Source organism: Eutrema salsugineum, unplaced genomic scaffold (genome assembly GCF_000478725.1).
Source record: "Eutrema salsugineum unplaced genomic scaffold, Eutsalg1_0 scaffold_11, whole genome shotgun sequence".
NCBI lineage: Eukaryota > Viridiplantae > Streptophyta > Magnoliopsida > Brassicales > Brassicaceae > Eutrema > Eutrema salsugineum.
Window position 1 is genome coordinate 3441665 of NW_006256901.1, and position 17927 is coordinate 3459591.

The following is a 17927-nucleotide window of genomic DNA, read 5'->3' on the forward strand; positions in this document are numbered from 1 at the left end:
ATAGAGAGTTTTTTTTTTTGAACCTTAAATAATTATGATCATACAAACACTACCACTAAGCCCCACAATTATAATTAAGATTTGTGTTTCTATTCTCTGTTTTCTTGTTAACGTGGAAACCATTTACAGATACGCAAGAACTAAAATCAAGAACATGGTAAGAAGAGAAAAAAAAAAAAGAGAGAAATAAGAACCAAGAAGAGTAGAAGAAAAACATTTTGGTATATTTACTTTCTTACATATAAAGAGTTTACACTTTGCTGTACATTTATACAACCAATGGTATATTCTAGAAAGTCCTTTAGCTACTTCTGAATCAATCGTCGATCGACACCTGTCTCTTGCTTTTCATTATCGAGCAATTGCAAAAGAAGAAACTTGTTTGTGCTTGATATGCTACTGACGTACCGGTGCAGGGTAGTGTTTGTGTGTAAAAGCATTTTGATTGATTCTCTATGATCCTTCACGCACTTTACTGTCCTCAACAGCTACCTAACATCTAACCTAACAAATGGAGTAAAATAAGCAAAAATAAGCAAAAATAAATCTATGGAGATTCCACAACAACATCACTCAAAAAAGACTGTCTATTCTTAGAAAAATGAACAGATTTAAACCAGACAGCTTTATTAATCTTGTATTGGTAAGAGATTAATTGAATATATTTTACTCTTGTTTTGAATGAAACATTGGTTCTTGTATAATATTGCTTCAAATTATTTTGTCATAGTTAATGCATGTTTCATTGTTTAGTTTGAACTTTAAATTCAAGTGTACAAAATTGTTAGTGATCAATGTTGACTTCAGTCAACTAAAGATATGGGCTTGGTATAGTCTCATGGCCAGCGTCTTAGATAAGGTTGATTTTGTTACAACAATGAAGGAGCCTTCTATTAGAGAGCTTGTAAAAACCTTTCTTTGATAGTGTATTTTGTGAGCCAAATCTCGCACAAGATGTACATGAATGGGTAATTGTTCTAGGAACTCATTATATTATCTATATCAATGTATGGATTCACAAAATTCGAGTTCAAGATCGATTCAAATCGTGATAGAGATGAAAGCATTTAAGCTGAAAAAAGTCCTTTTCTAAGAAACTTTAATATTCATATTTTCAATTGTAATGTTTGGATTATTTCTGATTTTCTTTCATATACATTATTTTCTAAATGGCATTTTGCACAACCAAATACACACCCACTTTTAAAAAATGGACTACGTGATCCAAACTAACATATTTTATTCTAGAATCGTGACACTAAATCTTATCTCTACTCGTGTGAAACCTATTGATGTAATGTTTGAGTTTGTATCCAAAAGAACTCTAAGCTTTGTTTTAGAATTCATGTAAAGGAGAGTCTTCCAAATTTTTACTAAAGTCTTGAATGGGTATTGCCGTATTGGAATGCTCTAGTTGTAACAAAAGGTGTAACGAATTTGGTAAGACTCTGAACCTGGTTAAACCAGACCAAAACATGAGCCCTTAAAAATGAATTGCAATAAAAATACAGGGTTGTATATGTAAAAACAATTAATTTCGTTCCTGATTGATCTTCATGATTCTTTCGAATTGCAGAATCAAGTTTGAAAAACGAATTCGTTCACTTGCCAAATCAAGAATAGCTCCAGAGTCTAGAGTCGAGAGTCAGCGTGATTCGTATTTTCTTTCGAATTGGCTAAGAATCCTGAAATCGATCAATTGATCTTTCACTCACCCTTTTGCTACTATTGAATCTGCGCCGAATCTTCGAAGAATCCTTACGGCAAGGTGGATGCTAAGAAGCTTGATAAAATGGAGGTAGAGATCGGTGTTTGCGGCGATGAGAAAGATGAAGAGAAGAAGAAGAAATCAAAGGATCCCGAGTTTTTGAGCTGTATGATGCAGCCGGCAACAGCCGAATCAGATCCCCAATACGTCGGAATCCGCCGAATTCTTCTCCACCGGAAATCTGAATCCGGCGCTATCTCTCGCCGTTATGTGAGCTCTTTATCTCTCTCTTTCATTCACTTCGAAAATCAAAATCGCTCTGATTGTTAATGTATCTCTTCGTTGAAAGGATTGGAGATGCAATGGAAAAGGATATGTTGCCTATCGTAATTTCATTAGCAGACCTAGAAAATGGGAAAATCTGCGAACGCCAAGCCTCTTGAGTAGTCCAGGAAACAGGTTCTGCGACTTGACAAAGTTTTGTTTTTTTCTTTTTGCTTTCCAATGTATAAATCTGTGTGTTTTTGGGTTGCTTTCTGCGGATTTATGTTCAAATACAATTCTGACGTCAGGTTAATTTACTGGTTGATGCATCAGTGGTCGATGGTTACCTTCTCCGAGTCCTCTCTCTCATCAGTTTGAAGCGGAGAGCTTTACTTCTAGTAGGGTAAGTAGACTCCCTCCATTGTGAGGGATGCAAGTTCAGTTTCTGTAAAGACAAGATCATTAGCTTTTCGTTTTTGCAACTGGACTTTTGTTTTGTTTCAGTAAGTGACTTGTCGTGTGTTTAATTCTTAGGATTTACGGAGTGTCAATCAGGTTTCGAGCCGAAGAGCTAGTTTTAGCTCAAGCTTGAGTGATGGTGAACATCCGTATCGTAGTGGTGGTGTTGAACATGCTTATTCTTTTGTCGGAATGCATTGCATCTTCGATCAATGCAAATCGTCTGGTATTTCTTGAATCTTGTTTGTGTTGCATCGATGGAATCTTTGACTTTTTATCTTTCTGAGAATGAGTCTGTTTATCTCTTATGTAGTGACTGTTCTGAAGTTTGGCCACATGAGTTCTGATCTACTTGCATATGGAGCATCAGATGGAACCTTAACGGTTTGCAGTCTCTCGGAAGAGCCTTCTGTGCTCAAGCAGTTGATAGGACACTCAAAAGATGTCACAGGTTCGATTAACTGGTATTGTTTTCATGGTTATTTTCTGTGTCTTGGGTAGACCTGCCTGCTAGTGCTCTTGGAAACTGAGAATATGATGCATGATACTTTCACGGGGTTTTTAGGGGTATGGTTTAAGTGGAGAGTATGAAAGAATTATCTGTAATGGATAGAGCATAAGGGTGTATGTAAGACCGACATGCATTTTAGATCCTATGTCTTACTTTATTTGTTTCTCCAAATACTTTCAGATTTTGACTTCTCGTCAAACAATCAGTACATTGCGTCGTCATCACTTGATAAGACAATACGAGTATGGGAGTTGTCAAGAGGTGTTTGTATTAGAGTTATATATGGAGTTTCTGCACAGTTTTGTATCCGTTTTCACCCTGTAAGTTTACCGTACTTCCTCATTTGTTAGTTAAGATCTTCTCATATAAGATATTGAGTTACGAAATTTTGTGGGTTTCTCTTGCTTCTTCATTAAAGATATGTATTCCATTTTCATGTTTTTTAACAGGTTAATAACAATTTCCTTTCTGCTGGCAATGCAAACAAGGAAGTCACGGTAACTGCATTACACCTTCTAGCCAAATATATTGGTGTATTACTTTTTGTGTGTTTCGAGTTGTTTGCTTATTTGGTATCTAACATCTCTCTGCTTGACAAAGTAGGTGTTCAATTTCAGCACTGGGAGACTTATAAAAAAGTTAATGTTCGACGGTGAGGTGACAGCTATGGACCATGATCACACTGGCCAAATCATTTTCTGTGGTGACGGGCAGGTAACTTTTTTTCTATACTGATGTCAAAATTTATAAACTAGGGAGATGGTCTCTTATGTTCGCTATGCCAATGTTTTTATACCGATTACCTAAGTTGTGGTGATGACTAAAATCAGTTTTTTTGCCTTAGTTAACGGTAAAAGAAATTTTTCCATGCCATTTTACACTGTTTTTGACAAGGTAGTTAGTAAAAATCGCAGGGAACTGTATATTCAGTGAGCATGGATTCCCATACAGGTTCATTATCCCGTTCTCATCGCCATCGTACTAATCACAAATCTGCTGTCACAACTGTGAAGTACCGAAGCTTCTCCCTCCTGGCATCAGGTCCTGTTCTGCTCACATGTACTCAGGACGGAAACTTGTGTTTTTTCAGGTTCAGCAACACAGCCAATTTTTTTGTTCTTTACGGATTTGCTCACTTTTGTCCTTGTATACCCTTGTAAGAGATTGTTCTGCTGTGTGTTGGTGCTGCAGTGTTGCGCTTCAGATAAAAGGCTACTTGACATTGCGTTGCTCCCTCAAATTAGCACCCCGAATACACAGAATCCAAGCATCGTTTTGCCCGTTATTATCCCTAGAGAAAGGAGAATATATAGGTTTGAAATTTCAATCCTTCATTTGCCTATATAATTGATCTAATAGTGGATGCTCTTGGAAAACTGCAATACATTGGCTCTGCGTTTCTTATTGTTTTTCTTTGAAAACTCTAGTTGCTGGAAGCGAAGACTCGAATGTCTACTTCTACGATTTAACCAAACCGAAACACACATGTGTAAATAAGCTACAGGTGAGACAAATGTGTTTCTTATATTCTGAAACTTTTGTGTATGGATTGAAAGTTATATTGGAAACCGGAGTAACGAGTTGGATACTGCAGGGTCACAGGTTTCCAGTAATGTGTGTTGCGTGGAACCATGGAGAGAACTTGTTGGCTTCGTCTGATTTCTACGGTGTTGTTATTGTATGGAAAAGAGCAAAGACAAGCTCATAAGGTTTGTCTATAATATATATTATAAACGAATCTAAATCCGCCATTTTTTACCTGAAGGCTTTTGGTGTTTTGCTTCATTTTGTATCGCTAATTTGAACTGTCCATTTAGTTTTGATTATAGTGGAAACTTAGAACAAGATGGGACTCTTAATTGGTTCATCTACAAACATGTCCATGATGACTCTTTCTATTGCTATGTATGGAGAAGTCTCCGTTGATAAAAATCATGAACCAAACCAAGATTAACTGAATGGAGATTTTCATTCAGTCTGATTTTTTCAATGATTTTATTTGTCACATTAATTTAAACAATAAACTATTTTATTGATGGAGATCTTAGTTCAAAAAAAAAAAAATCTCAACTCTGACTAGAAGAACATCACAATTCTCTTATTGCCCCAAATAAATCTCCATTCGTCATGTCTTACTAGATCCTCTCTCTATCTTTCTACATTATTATTTTCAATTATTTATTATAATTGTTAAGAAATATGTTGGTATATATATTAAAAGTCACTCTTCCCTATCTCTGAGGCTGACTCTGACCAAGTCTCTCTATCTCTCTCATTCTGCCATCTCTGACCCAATTCAGACATCTTTCCCTTCTTCATTTTTTCCTTTGGCCACCCATCAATTCACGTTTCTCTCTTATCCACCCCATTTTTTGTCGTTTTAATTTCAAAGTTTTCAACTCAAAATTTCGAATTTTTTCTTTATCAAAATAAGTAAAATTTGCACAAAAAGAATTTAATGATATATGTTATGTTTTGATCTCTACTCTATGTCATGTGGAAACCACACACTTTCATTAATTCAAGGTATTTTATTGGAATTGATTAAATTTGTTGCGCTACCTAAATATTAAAGTTATAAATAGTTCCACCATGTTAAGAAATGGACACACACTCATTGAGAAGAAAGCAAAAGTTAGAACATAAACATTTTGGAAATAACCGTATATACCTAGAAACTATTGGGCATAAGAAGACAAAGCTGAGTGGGGAAAAAGGACACTTACTATTCATTATTTATTTGCACCCAAAAAATAAAAACTTATTCATTATTTATAAAGAGATAAGGAAAAGTGTTTTGTTTTTTTTTTAGAATGAAAATATAGTTGAATGCACTATTCAGTAGCATGTGGACCATCACAAACATTTTCTGAAATAACAAAAAATGTTGAAAATAATGAAATTTAAAGACAAAGAAGAAGAAACTGTAAAAGCTTACCAAAAAGTGAATATTTTTTCTTTTTGAAATTAAAAAGTGAAAAAGATTTCATCCGTGTGTAAACTTTGACACGTCTACTCAAATTATTCCCACTCTAATCTATTATATTAAAAGATGACTAGTATACAAAACAAAAGGAAATCTTTTGGGTGCAAATCAGACTTGCACCAAACTTAGATATGAAAATGTCCATTAATTTTGTCTTTTTCTCCAAACTTTGCTTGATGAACACAATGTCTTAGAAGAATTAGGAATACATTATATTTGGTAACCAATAGGAATATCTTGCATTTTCATCACAAAAGAAAATTAATTAAAAAAAAGAACAGAATATGATTGTATGGCTGTTATTGCTTCCATCAATTTTATTGCAGCAAACAAACAAAAGGCCAGAGAGAGAGAGAGACAAGAGAGATAAGGAAGAGAGAGAGACAAGAGACATTAGGGTTTAAGAATGGGTAAAAGAGAGGGTTTTAGATCTACCACAGAAGCTCCTTAACATACTTTTAGTTCTAAACATTTTGATTTGTCTTCACTAAAGACTTGACTCCAAGAAAATAAGAAGAAGAATCAAAGAAGCAAGTTCAAGCACCAACCAGCTTTATAGCAGTATCTATTATCTCCTACCTCAAAAAGAAAAGTTAAAAAACTTGCTTTTCTTTTTTCTATTTTTATTTATTTGGTTTAAAAGAAATAGCTTCTGGGACATGGACATGATGATATGGGTCGCTCACGTGTGGGGTTAATGAGAATAATATACCCATTGAAAGAGAAGGAGAAAGGAGAAATCTTTTGGGTTCTTGGGTTCAAAACGTGTTATATTTCAAAATTTTGATTTGGAATGATGAGTGTTTGTCGTTAATTTTGTGTTCTTGGGATCATCAAGTCTTAAAAAAATTGTTTTCTTTCTTTTTTCAATTTTAGATTTTCCAGTGTCTCCTTTAACACCCACAGCAAGTAGTAGCCAGCAGATGATTTCCTGGTAATTTTTTAATCTCTCCTATTCTTTATTTCTCATTTTAAATTCTTAAATTCATGCAGAGAGATAGAAAGTTCCAATTTTTATACTTGTAATCCTCGTTTGAATTTATCTAAAAGTTCCAATTTTCAAAAAAAAATTCCCTTCTTTAATCAAGATTTTGTAACATAATGTGAACTAGATAAAAGGCTTAGTAGTGATTGTGTTTGAATCTGAAACAGATCAATTCTATTTCAGATAAGTTTGATCTGATCATAAGAAGAAGAAGACTATGGCAACTTATTACAAAAGTAATGGCTCAAGTGACATTTATTCCAGACCAAATCTTGCCGAATTTGTCCCTGGAAACGCAATGATCTACACGAATCCTGTGGTTTCTTACTCAGAGACGTTTCCTGGAGAAGCTAACAATGTCTCAGCTTCAAAAGAGATTCAAGTCTTATCAAGTTTTGGTGGAGCTTCGCAAATGATGGAGATTCAAGATTCTGGTTCTTGGAGAGATCAAGAAGACAATGACAGAAACTCTTTCCCGGTGATGATGCGTCCCACCACGGGACAGAGACTGTCCCTTGGCCTCAGCTCGCAGATTGAGACAACGAGAGGCAATAACAATGAGTATGCAACACAGGTTGTTTCGGGTTTTACTCGAACCATCCACAACTCAAAGTATCTCAAAGCTGCTCAACAGCTTCTGGATGAAGCTGTTAATGTTAAGAAAGCTCTGAAGCAGTTTCAGCCAGAGGGAGACAAGATTGATGAAGAGAAAGAGAAGACTCTTCAAGAATCTTGCACGAATCCTGATATACCTCAAGGAGAGAGACAAGAACTGCAGAGCAAGTTGTCGAAGCTCTTATCAATATTAGACGAGGTAGTTAACTTTAAAACATCTCCTCTATGCTCATAATTGATTATTCTCTTGATTACATAAAAAGCTGTTTTTGTTTCTATGTTGTGTGTAAAGGTGGATAGAAAATACAAGCAGTATTACCATCAGATGCAGATAGTTGTGTCATCTTTCGATGTAATAGCCGGATGTGGAGCAGCTAAACCATACACGGCCCTTGCGCTTCAGACAATCTCGAGGCATTTCCGTTGCTTAAGAGATGCAATATCCGGACAAATATTGGTGATAAGGAAAAGTTTAGGAGGAGAACATGATGGATTAGATGGGAAAGGAGTTGGGATAAGTAGATTAAGGAATGTTGATCAACAGGTAAGGCAACAAAGAGCGTTGCAGAGGTTAGGCATGATGCAACCACACACTTGGCGACCTCAACGTGGTTTACCTGATTCATCTGTTTTGATTCTCCGTGCTTGGCTCTTTGAGCATTTCCTACACCCGTAAGTCTTGTTTACTACACTCTGCGTGAGTTGTTTGATTCATCACAAAAGATTCTGACTTTTGAAAAACCCATGAACTTAGTTATCCAAAAGATTCAGATAAGATCATGCTAGCTAGACAAACAGGCTTGACCCGAGGCCAGGTACTTAACTGTTTAGCTTTATGTATCTTTTCTCTCATCAACTGCTTTTTTCTGTTTGTTGTGTTCTTTACTCGTTGTATGATTGTTGAAAGGTGTCGAACTGGTTCATAAATGCGCGTGTGCGTCTCTGGAAACCGATGGTGGAGGAGATGTACAAGGAGGAATTCACAGACGCATTGGAAGAGAATGGTCCCAACTTGTCCTCCGGAAACACACCGGAAACCATCGAGGTTCAAGAACAGCAAATCGAGTCTAGCTCCAATAACGGGCAAGTGTCTGGTGTGGCAATGGGACAGAACACGGTGGCCTGTGGTGGTGACCGGTTCATGATGGTGCGAAGAAGTGGTAGTGGTGGTGGGATGTCTTTAACGTTGGGGATTCAGAACTCCGACGCTCGTGGCGATGTATCTATGTCCGGCGGAAGAGATAATTACGAGAATGCCATCCCGGGAACTGATTTCCAGTACTTAAACTCCGCCAACCACCAGCACCGGCTTGGCTCTTCACAGATGTTGCATGATTTTGTAGCTTGATGAAAGACAATAGAGTGGTGTAGTAATATATTATTTTGTGAAAAGAAAACCAGAAAATGAATTTGTAGATTAAAACGAGAAAACATGAGAAGATGATGCAACACAATTTAAGACTTGATACAATTTGTTACTGATTTAACCATCTTTCACAAAGTTCAAAAGGATCCTACCCGAAGTTATCTTAATGACAGGTTTCTAAAACCTAAGCATGTCCAAAAGAAGAAGAGTCAAGCTTCCATCAGCATAATGTCTGCGTTTACCTGAAAAAAATGAGCATCGAGGAAGTTTAATAATAACAGAGAGAAAGATGACTTGTGTGAGGATCTGGTCATAACTGATGTTACCTTTTGTAGAGAACTCTTATGTCTTCTCTTAACCTAGGGCTTTCAAGGAACATATCACCAGCTTCATCCACATCGATTGTCTCCACCTCAAAGTTCTTGTATCCACAGTACTCGTTCCACTCGAACCACATCTTTGAGATGACTTCCTTTTTGAAGCAAGTGTTGTGATCCTCTTCCTCAGGTGATGACCCAGCAATCAATCTATACGCGTGCACCTTCTTTGTTTGTCCAGGTCGAAAAGCACGCCCGATAGCTTGGCGTGTCACAGAAGGGTTTAGAGGAACATCCAGTATCAGTATGCGAGATGCACCAACAAGCGAGATACCTTCTCCACATGCTCTTATCGAACCAAAGAAGATTTTGGCGTCTGGGGAATTGTTAAACCTTTCCATTGACAACTCACGTTGCTCAGAACTGGATTCGCCTGTAAGAACAAAAGTTTCTTTTCCTAGTTTCCATCCTTTAGCTTTAGCAACCAGTCTTTCAAGAAACTTCAGTGGCACGAGATACTGGCTGAAGACCAAGAGCTTCTCACCAGCAGAGTCACACAGGTCTATCAAGTTCAAAAAGAACTTTGCTTTGACGCCTTCATCCACATCTAGCTTCTCTAGCATTTCATCCATTGTTGTATCGGAGAGATCATCAGCCTTGTCAGAGAAAGCTTTCAGCTTTGGATGAAGGTAAATTGCACTTCCCACAGCTGAAACCTTAAACTTTTTCTTCTCACGCCTTAACTTCTTCACTTCAGTCAACTGCCTTGGAGACAGATTAAGAACCACAGTGAAATCATCAAGCCCAGGCAGCTCATCTAAGAAATCTCCTTTATAGTAATGCAGCACCTTCTTTGTCATCTCTCGTAAATCTTGGATCACGTTGATTTTCTTCTGGAAATCCTCGCATTTCTGCAGTGTGTGCTCCACAATCTCATTGAAAGCCGAAGACACATCTGAACTGCTTCCCAGATGAGACCTGACATCGGATATAGGAGCACGACTCAAGATCCTTTTAACGATAGACTTGGAGGTATCCAGTTTCAGAAACTTGGGTCGAACGAGGTTCAAAATGTTGAAAACCTCCTTTACATGGTTCTGATAAAGCGTTCCTGAGAGGACAACTTTTCTTGGTGTTTGGACTTGGGCAAGGGACTGCAGTACATTTGTGTCCTCATTCCTCGGAGTGTGTCCTTCATCCAAAATAAGGATCGAAGGTCTTTTGAGCAGTATCTCCTGGCAAGAACGTGAGTCGGTACTTGTGTCATCACAGACAATAGTCGAGAACTGCTTGTACCCAAGAAACAATATACTCTTCTTCTCAACCCACTGTTTCAAGATAGCCAGCTGCTGTGCACGGTTTTCTGCTTTGGCACTATAGAAATCCAGAAGTGGTATGTCCTCAACTTGCCATCTCAGGAACTCTCTTTTCCATGTAGAAAGAATTCCCTTTGGAAGCACGACCAGTGGCTTAGCCTCAGGAAACTTGGCAAGGAAGCTCTGCATGAAACTGATGATCATAAAGGTTTTGCCAGAACCTGGAGCATGAGCCATGATACAACCACCAGGATCATCTGCCACTAAATTGCTGCAAAGGAACTGGAACCCCTCAATTTGATGAGGCTTCATCTTGTTAGCATGCGTTGGATGTGCAGAGAGTCCACCAATCATGAGCCCTTCTTCAGATAGCTTAAGTTCAACATCAGATTCGCCAAACCTTTTATTCCGAGATTCAGGGGCATATGTTCTCGTGCTTCTTTTCTTCTGCAATGAAAATCATAGAAAATGAATTAGAAGCTCCACCAGTTCTCAGTAGGGAAAATAATTTTTGTGCTAAGCAGCCAACTTGAGCTTGAATTACAGTACCATGACCGTTGGATTAAGAAATTCAAAAAAAAGTTGTTGGAGGTAAAAAACGTTGGATTAAAAAATGTTTCCATGAAATCAGAGAATAGAATAAAACCAGAACAAGGAGACTTACTTTACTGAACTGCACATCAATGATTTCTAAAATGCTTTTATCAACAACTCCGCAGACACGGCAGACATATCCCATATCGTCCATTAGGATAAATGAGTGCTCGCAGTCTTCCACTTCATCTTCCTTTGGTTCCTTATGTGAAGCACCATCCTTCATGTTTATACATAAACATTAAAATTGAATACTAACTACAATATCTCAGATGCAAAAAATATAAGATATGCAACATGAAGTAAATGTTTAGACATATATACCTTGGAACACACTATTGACATTGCCATTTCATTCCAGATACTACCAAGATCCTCATCTGCTGCTTCAGACTCATTACCACTGTCATCATCTTCAACACCCACGTAGACACCTTTATCGCTAGCCACACCATTTTCTATGGAAAGTACTCTGTCTCTCCTTGTTTGTCCCACGGTGACACTTTTGTCATATACCATTCCATCTTCTATGGCGAGGACTTTGTCTCCGCTTGTTTGTCCCACGGAGACACTTTGGTAATCTACCATTCCATTTTCTATGGGAAGGACTATGCCTCTGCTTGTTTGTCCCTCCTGTCAATATTACGAAAAAAAAAAAGGTCAACCTCTTGTCTGACTAGTTTGTAAATACGGGTGCCATATAATTTGTAACCTTCAATCCAGTTTCCACATAGCTTGACAGAAAAAGGAACTTACCCCAATGACCGTAATTGCAGAAGACAACTCCTTCCCCTTCCCCAAAACGACATCCTCAAACGCGAGCTGCGGTGTTGCTGGAAGCAGATCCCTTTGACTCTTCTGATGCTGCACAAGACTTGACTGAAATGGATACGTAGGCTTCTGACTCTCATTGTCTTCATCATCAGAGTCAAGAACCACAATCTCAGTCGAAGGAACCACGCATATAGCTTTATTTGAAGCATCAGTATCATCATCATCCAAGTCGATGACACCTTCCACAACCTGTGGGTTTTCCAAACTCACAAGCTCCATAGTCTGATTCTTGTCTGCTCCAAACTCGACATTCGCTAGCGATGGGAATTTGGAGATACACTGCTTCACCATTCCCATCCTGAGATCAGCTATTTCTTGCAAGTCTTTGGTAACACTCCCAAACTTACCATTTTCCAAAGCTTTAAGAATGTTACTGATGGCAAATGGTTGTGAATAGTCAGTAACATTGGAAGAGATCCTTAGCCGCTTAGCATCAGGTGTAAGAGAACCGAGAGAGCATCTACCATCAAGCTTTCTTTTATGGTAACCTGTCATCAGATTGCAAAGTAAGCCACATTACTCGCCAAAGAAACAAGAAACGAGAGTCAAAACACCATTCTCTTGAAGCCCTAAATTACATTCAAGCACAAGAGACCCAAAGATGAGGAAACGAATCAGACGAAACCACAATACTCATTTTTGCTCACAATCAAATCATGAATTGCAAATTCTTCAGCAGCTTTTCATAATTTGACCAAATAATCGGAATAACTAAAACAAACAGAAGACCAGGTTCCGAAACGACATGCATTTAGTGTAGCGAAACGAAAATCAGACGGAAAACTGAGAAGACACCGAATTTTCTCGCGAAACCCCACTTTCACTCCCACAATGAAGAACATATACAGTAAGAGGCGGAGAGAGAGAGAGATACCGGTTGAAAAAGCTTGATCGGGCTGGAGAATCGCCATGGAAACCAGCAAAGGTGAGCTCGATTTAGGGAAGATGAAACAACACACAACCCAAAAGTGGATTTTGATTTCTTTTCGCTTCGTACTGTGACTGCTTTTTTATTTTATTATTACCCCAAATTTTTTTATATATATTATTATTAACTTTAACCAATAAATTTTTTTTTTATGGTAAAAAATTTAATTGATTTTAAATTGGGATTACAAAATCATAAAAAAGTTTTAGAAAACAACTTATTATTTTAAATAAGCAGAGATATGTGCTATATAGTAAAAACGATATAATAAAAGAAGTGATTTTGACCATTTTCTGTATATAAGTTTTACTCGCTAACAAATCATGAAATCTGTTTTTTCTTTCTCCGTATTTAATATTGTTCTATTTACGATACATACAATGAAAAGAAAATCTACCGAAGTCAACAATATATTTATAAACATTGTAATATATATATTATCCCATAATAATCAAAAATGATGGGGTCAAACCATTAATTTTTTTTTGTTAATGTAAGCTATAAGTATATACTTACGTTAACAAATTTTTTAAAATGACAAGGGTCAGCTGACCTTATGCTTTTTTATTGGCTCCGCCACTGGATACATACTGGTACTTCATAGATTTTGTTTCTTCTTTTATTTGTATCTTATTAACTGTTTCAATATTTTATAACTACAAAAAATTTACAATTTTTTTTCACACCTAACATGGTTTAGATTTTTTAAACTATTTTTTTTTGTGAACAAGAATAGTGTCACAAATAATATAGAAGAACTTTTTTTTTATCAGCTACGCTGTTATAGTTTGGTGGATGAGAAGAAAACGTATTCTTTTTTTAGTCTAACATGACTTAATTTTGAAAAAAAAAATTATATTATGGACAAAAATAGTATCAACACCTACTAAATAAAACTATTTTTATAAATAACATAAAAAACTATTTTCTAATCAAAACATTAAATGAGAATAGTAAGTTCGTCATAAGTTTTCTCTCATGCATGATTTTCAAGGCGCCACTGCATCTGTTCCTCAGAGCTTCTTCTCCGCCGGTGACCACGCTTCCTCCTCCGTTTCTCATCTGCTGGTGTTTAAAGCGTCATTTACCCGGTTTGGGTCGAGCTTTTCTCCGGCCGCTGGCCGTGAGAAAAGGTCCAACCAAAGCTTTTCTTCTTCGCTCTGCTCTCATCTTTGATTCTTTCTCTGTGTTTATTTCGATGGATCTATTACCGTCTCTTTGTCCAGCTCTCATATCTACCTCCGTAGCATCTAGATCCACCGGAGCTTCTTGCCAATCTGCTCTTCAACCGTCAATCCTCCCTCTTCCTAGGTGTGTTGTCACTTTTGCTGTGTTCGCCTTTGAGCTTTCTCAGGCCATTTCGAGGACAAAAAGCCTCTGTAAAGCTCTCACGGTGGGGAGAAATCCCAATCTCTCATCTTGGGCTTGTACATGGGCCTTAAAGGGATGTTATTGGGCTCTCCGATCCAATGCTGTATGGCCCATTAAAGAGCAATCATCCAATGATTTTAATCGACATATCTAGCTTCGGATTCTCCATGATCTCTTTGGAAGGTATGGGCTTTTTTTTCCCTTGGGTTGCTAGGGGTTGGTCTTTGGTCTATATTTTTGCTGGGTCTGCCGTTGTCTTTCCTACGTTTCCCTTGAACTCTCTCAGGCAGTTTTGAGGACAAACTGCCTCTGAAAGTCTAGTAAGGGTCCCTCCGGCGAAGCAGTTGGCTGGTCTTGTTTGATTTTTACAGTGTTTTTGGAGGTACCCTTCCGGCGTTTCTCCGGTCAAAGAAACTTCTGGCTTTCTCCTTCGAGCCAAGGTTTCATCGTCTCCTACGTCTCCCCGAAGATGCAGATTATCATTGTCTCCTCCGTGTCCTCGAAGACATGTTTTAGCTCCGGCTAAACTTTATTGTGGGTTTGGCCCAGTATGATGACACGGTTCGTCGGCCCGGAGTCCTTTCATTTACCCTCTACCGTTCCCCATTCACCTCGGTTCAGCCATCGGTATCCGCTGTCTCCGCCACCCTGCCCCCACCGTGCTCGCTGTCCATTTATCAATGCTAATTATTTGATCGAGCCTACTCCTCGGACTTCAAAGACCTCGCTGAGAGGTAATATTTCTCCAGATCTATTGCCGGAAAGTATTGTGAATTTCTCTACCGACTTGCTTTCTAGCATAGACGACTTCGTTTTTACGATCAAAGGTTGAGGTTCTTCTTCAACGTCGTTTTCAAAAGTGACTTAATTTAAACTTTACGGCTTTGCTGTGAAGGTTAATTTGACGCATTTGTGGTTAGTCCCAAATTTTCTGTCCATCTTTCATGATGATGATGTATCTGTTATTGTCTTCCTTGCTTTCATTTTATGTTGTAGCGATCGAAGAGGATGCTTCATTCCCTCTTTTTGTACTGTAGAAGTTTAATCTAAGGAAGAATGGTTTGATCAAAAAATAAATCAAAACATTAAAAAACTAGATTGCTGATACTTTTTCATGTGAATGTTTTGACTCCCCAAAACCAGCTGCTCAGCTATTCTATAATTCATATTACCCTGTTCGTGCAATCCTTATTCGTCTAGTTTGTGATGATATGCGCAAGCATATACCAAATAACAAAATAATCTCAATAATAAATAAAATAAAACTCAAGCAAATTATAAAATTATAAAATAAACACTCCATATAAAAGTATAGACTATTCATATAGTAATGATAGTAATGAGTGTATGAGTTCTCATATTAACTTACTTACTCTATTAAAACAGAAGTATGTTTTGTGTCTAAACAATTTTTTTTAAAAGTTTTCTATTATTCTGTCTTTGGATAACTGTTATTTCTGTTAAAAAAATAATGTGATTAATCTGTTTATTTTTTTTCAAAAATTGATAAAATAATATATTTGAATTTTTTCTTTAAGATTAATTTCGAAAAAATCAAATTTGAATTTGAATAGTTTAGAATTTTTTTTAGATATAGGTAGGATTAATAATAAAAATTATAAAAATTAAACGTTATTATCTTTATAAAAATAGTAAATAAGATAGTAATTTATTTTCTATTTAGATATTCAAATTTAAATAATATTTTTATAATAACAAAGATGATAAAAAAATATTATTATATAGTTTTTCATTATCAATTTTTTTAAAATTAACAAAATTTATATTATATGGTAATATGATGGAACATGGTAAAATTATGTTTTAATATTTATAGCTTTTTAGATTAATCGAATAGACGGGTTAAATAAGTATGCTTTTATAATAAATTCAAAAAATAAGTTTTATCTAAACACAAAAAAAAATCTGTGTCATTTGTTAAAAAATATTATATCTGTAAAAAACACAAATTATATTATAAAATAAGATAAAAAAATAAATTTTCCGTGCAGATGCACATGATAGAATCTATTTACAGCTTTAAAATCGGTTGAGAAGCATTAATTCTATTTTTGGGGTTGTTCATGGTGGTTGAAGGTATTGAAGAAGATGACATTATCGTAATAAAGAGGGCTTTATGAGTCCAATGAGACTTTAGCCAATATTTAAAAAAATGGAAATATTTTCTATTCTCTATCATGGTAAATAAATGTTGATTACGTGAAAATATTTCTGACTATGGAAGATTTATTCTCTCCTCATAATTTTGAGAAAGAAAAGCACTACCACCAGTTTAATCTATCAACTTCATCGTCCACCACTTGATTTAAGGTCTGAAAATTAACATTATTCGGTTTAGTTTAAGTTTCAATAGTTAACCATAAAGTATTCACAAGTTATATAGAGCGATTAAAAAAAACATGATCACAAGAATGTCATATCACTAAAAGCTCGTTGGTTAAAGTTTCTTTCATGAACTTGGATTACCACTAGAAGTGAGAAGATAAAGATGGTAGTTTGCAAAAGATATATCCTTCATGTGGCGATAAGATAAGCTAGTGTGAGTATAATATGAGGTAGTAAAAATAATATTAAAGGCTCCAGAAGAGCATATATATTTGCCCATAGAAATACTATTTTGAGATTTTTGATATGTTATAATTTCTAAATCTCAACAGTTAAAAGAATCTAAAATATAAAATACATGAACTAAGATGGGTATGTTGCAGATTCTAGAATGGAATTCAATTCGACTTTAATGGATCCGACGTTTCATCATCTCCAGGGGGAGAGTTGAAAAATCCCACAATCCATTGTTAGTGAAAAATCTAGAAAAATTCTTACCAAAATGCATTTATTAAATCTTTTATAAAGAAAATTCTATAGGTTTTAGATTAATCATATTGAGACAATGAGTAAAAAAAGCATTAAATATCTCTAGATTATGAGTATTATCCAAGACAATAAAAGTATTGCGGAAGAACTATCTGCATTCTCTACTAGATTGTACTATACAATGAATTAGTACAATGGAGATAAGTAAAATAGTAAGCCAGAAGTTTTCTGAAAATCTTACTGTTTTGACATGATCTGGTTAGGTCATTCCGGTTCAATAAAATGCAAAACAAAATCAGAAATTATATGGTCGTTTGATATATTTTATATTCTACTCTTTTATTAAAGTTTTAAGATTTTATATATGCAATTTTTATTCAACTTTGTGCTTTTTGATGTAGTTTTCTTGTAATTGTAGTTAGGTCAAATTATCAAAAATTATGTTAAAAAGAGCCAATAACTATTTAACCACATACAAGGCATATTTCCAAGTTCAAAAGATCAGCCTAGTATCAAAAAGTAAAAAAATATTGATTTTCTCAAGAAGACTGCAATTTGGCATCAAAAGTTTTATGTCGGACAGATGCTTCCCATTGATAGATTGCGTTGAAATTTGGTACCCCCTAGGATTTTGAATCATCCTACTTATGGAATCAGTTTGAAGTTATAAGGACCAACAGTCAGGAAGATACATCAGTTTTACTGAAAACATGTCTGAATTTGACACAAGTCCGAACGAAAACTTCTTTTCCAGTTTAATGAAATCCTAGTTCGACTTTAGAGCTATATATATACTTTTTTTTGCCTCACTGGACAGATATTCACCCTATAATAAACA

At 36.1% G+C, this 17927-nt stretch overlaps 3 protein-coding genes across 5 annotated transcripts; 2 read left to right on the top strand and 1 right to left on the bottom strand.

Moving 5' to 3' along the window:
* The first annotated feature begins 1596 nt into the window (after positions 1 to 1596).
* On the top strand, positions 1597 to 7175 carry LOC18025831 (WD repeat-containing protein 13). The gene is made up of 14 exons (XM_006409374.2): positions 1597 to 1978; positions 2058 to 2167; positions 2306 to 2375; positions 2507 to 2657; positions 2745 to 2882; positions 3123 to 3262; positions 3392 to 3439; positions 3546 to 3656; positions 3857 to 4032; positions 4134 to 4255; positions 4370 to 4446; positions 4537 to 4651; positions 6805 to 6862; positions 7097 to 7175. The coding sequence occupies exons 1-12, from the start codon at positions 1793 to 1795 to the stop codon at positions 4648 to 4650; spliced, it is 1443 nt and encodes a 480-aa protein (XP_006409437.1). The 5' UTR covers positions 1597 to 1792; the 3' UTR covers position 4651; positions 6805 to 6862; positions 7097 to 7175.
* Positions 6274 to 9010, top strand: LOC18025832 (BEL1-like homeodomain protein 7). 2 transcript variants are annotated; one of them, XM_024160742.1, is made up of 6 exons: positions 6274 to 6520; positions 6805 to 6862; positions 7097 to 7727; positions 7821 to 8200; positions 8283 to 8343; positions 8436 to 9010. In XM_024160742.1, exons 3-6 carry the CDS (start codon positions 7131 to 7133, stop codon positions 8874 to 8876), a joined length of 1479 nt encoding a protein of 492 aa, XP_024016510.1. In that variant the 5' UTR covers positions 6274 to 6520; positions 6805 to 6862; positions 7097 to 7130; the 3' UTR covers positions 8877 to 9010. The 2 variants fall into 2 exon arrangements, with proteins under 2 accessions (XP_024016510.1, XP_024016509.1); XM_024160741.1 differs by lacking the exon at positions 6274 to 6520 and having other exon boundaries at positions 6693 to 6862; positions 7081 to 7727.
* LOC18025833 (protein CHROMATIN REMODELING 35) lies at positions 8970 to 12950 on the bottom strand. Of its 2 annotated transcripts, none has more exons than XM_024160740.1 (6): positions 12830 to 12950; positions 11878 to 12443; positions 11446 to 11754; positions 11192 to 11341; positions 9221 to 10971; positions 8970 to 9136 (listed from the first exon to the last, which is right to left on the bottom strand). In XM_024160740.1, the coding sequence occupies exons 1-6, from the start codon at positions 12864 to 12866 to the stop codon at positions 9133 to 9135; spliced, it is 2817 nt and encodes a 938-aa protein (XP_024016508.1). In that variant the 5' UTR covers positions 12867 to 12950; the 3' UTR covers positions 8970 to 9132. The 2 variants fall into 2 exon arrangements, with proteins under 2 accessions (XP_024016508.1, XP_006409440.1); XM_006409377.2 differs by having other exon boundaries at positions 9221 to 10974.
* Positions 12951 to 17927: the final 4977 nt, after the last annotated feature.

What these genes read in the sequence shown, in the direction of transcription:
- LOC18025832 (XM_024160742.1), top strand. Translation starts at nt 7,131, where the DNA reads ATGGCAACTTATTACAAAAGTAATGGCTCAAGTGACATTTATTCCAGA. An exon ending in TCTTATCAATATTAGACGAG is followed by an intron (nt 7,728 to 7,820) that starts GTAGTTAACTTT and finishes TTGTGTGTAAAG; the next exon opens with GTGGATAGAAAATACAAGCA. An exon ending in CAGGCTTGACCCGAGGCCAG is followed by an intron (nt 8,344 to 8,435) that starts GTACTTAACTGT and finishes GATTGTTGAAAG; the next exon opens with GTGTCGAACTGGTTCATAAA.
- LOC18025833 (XM_006409377.2), bottom strand. Translation starts at nt 12,866, where the DNA reads ATGGCGATTCTCCAGCCCGATCAAGCTTTTTCAACCG. An exon ending in CGATCAAGCTTTTTCAACCG is followed by an intron (nt 12,444 to 12,829) that starts GTATCTCTCTCT and finishes ATCTGATGACAG; the next exon opens with GTTACCATAAAAGAAAGCTT. An exon ending in TTGATGTGCAGTTCAGTAAA is followed by an intron (nt 10,975 to 11,191) that starts GTAAGTCTCCTT and finishes TTTTCATTGCAG; the next exon opens with AAGAAAAGAAGCACGAGAAC.
- LOC18025831 (XM_006409374.2), top strand. Translation starts at nt 1,793, where the DNA reads ATGGAGGTAGAGATCGGTGTTTGCGGCGATGAGAAAGATGAAGAGAAG. An exon ending in ACACTCAAAAGATGTCACAG is followed by an intron (nt 2,883 to 3,122) that starts GTTCGATTAACT and finishes AAATACTTTCAG; the next exon opens with ATTTTGACTTCTCGTCAAAC. An exon ending in ATGCAAACAAGGAAGTCACG is followed by an intron (nt 3,440 to 3,545) that starts GTAACTGCATTA and finishes TTGACAAAGTAG; the next exon opens with GTGTTCAATTTCAGCACTGG.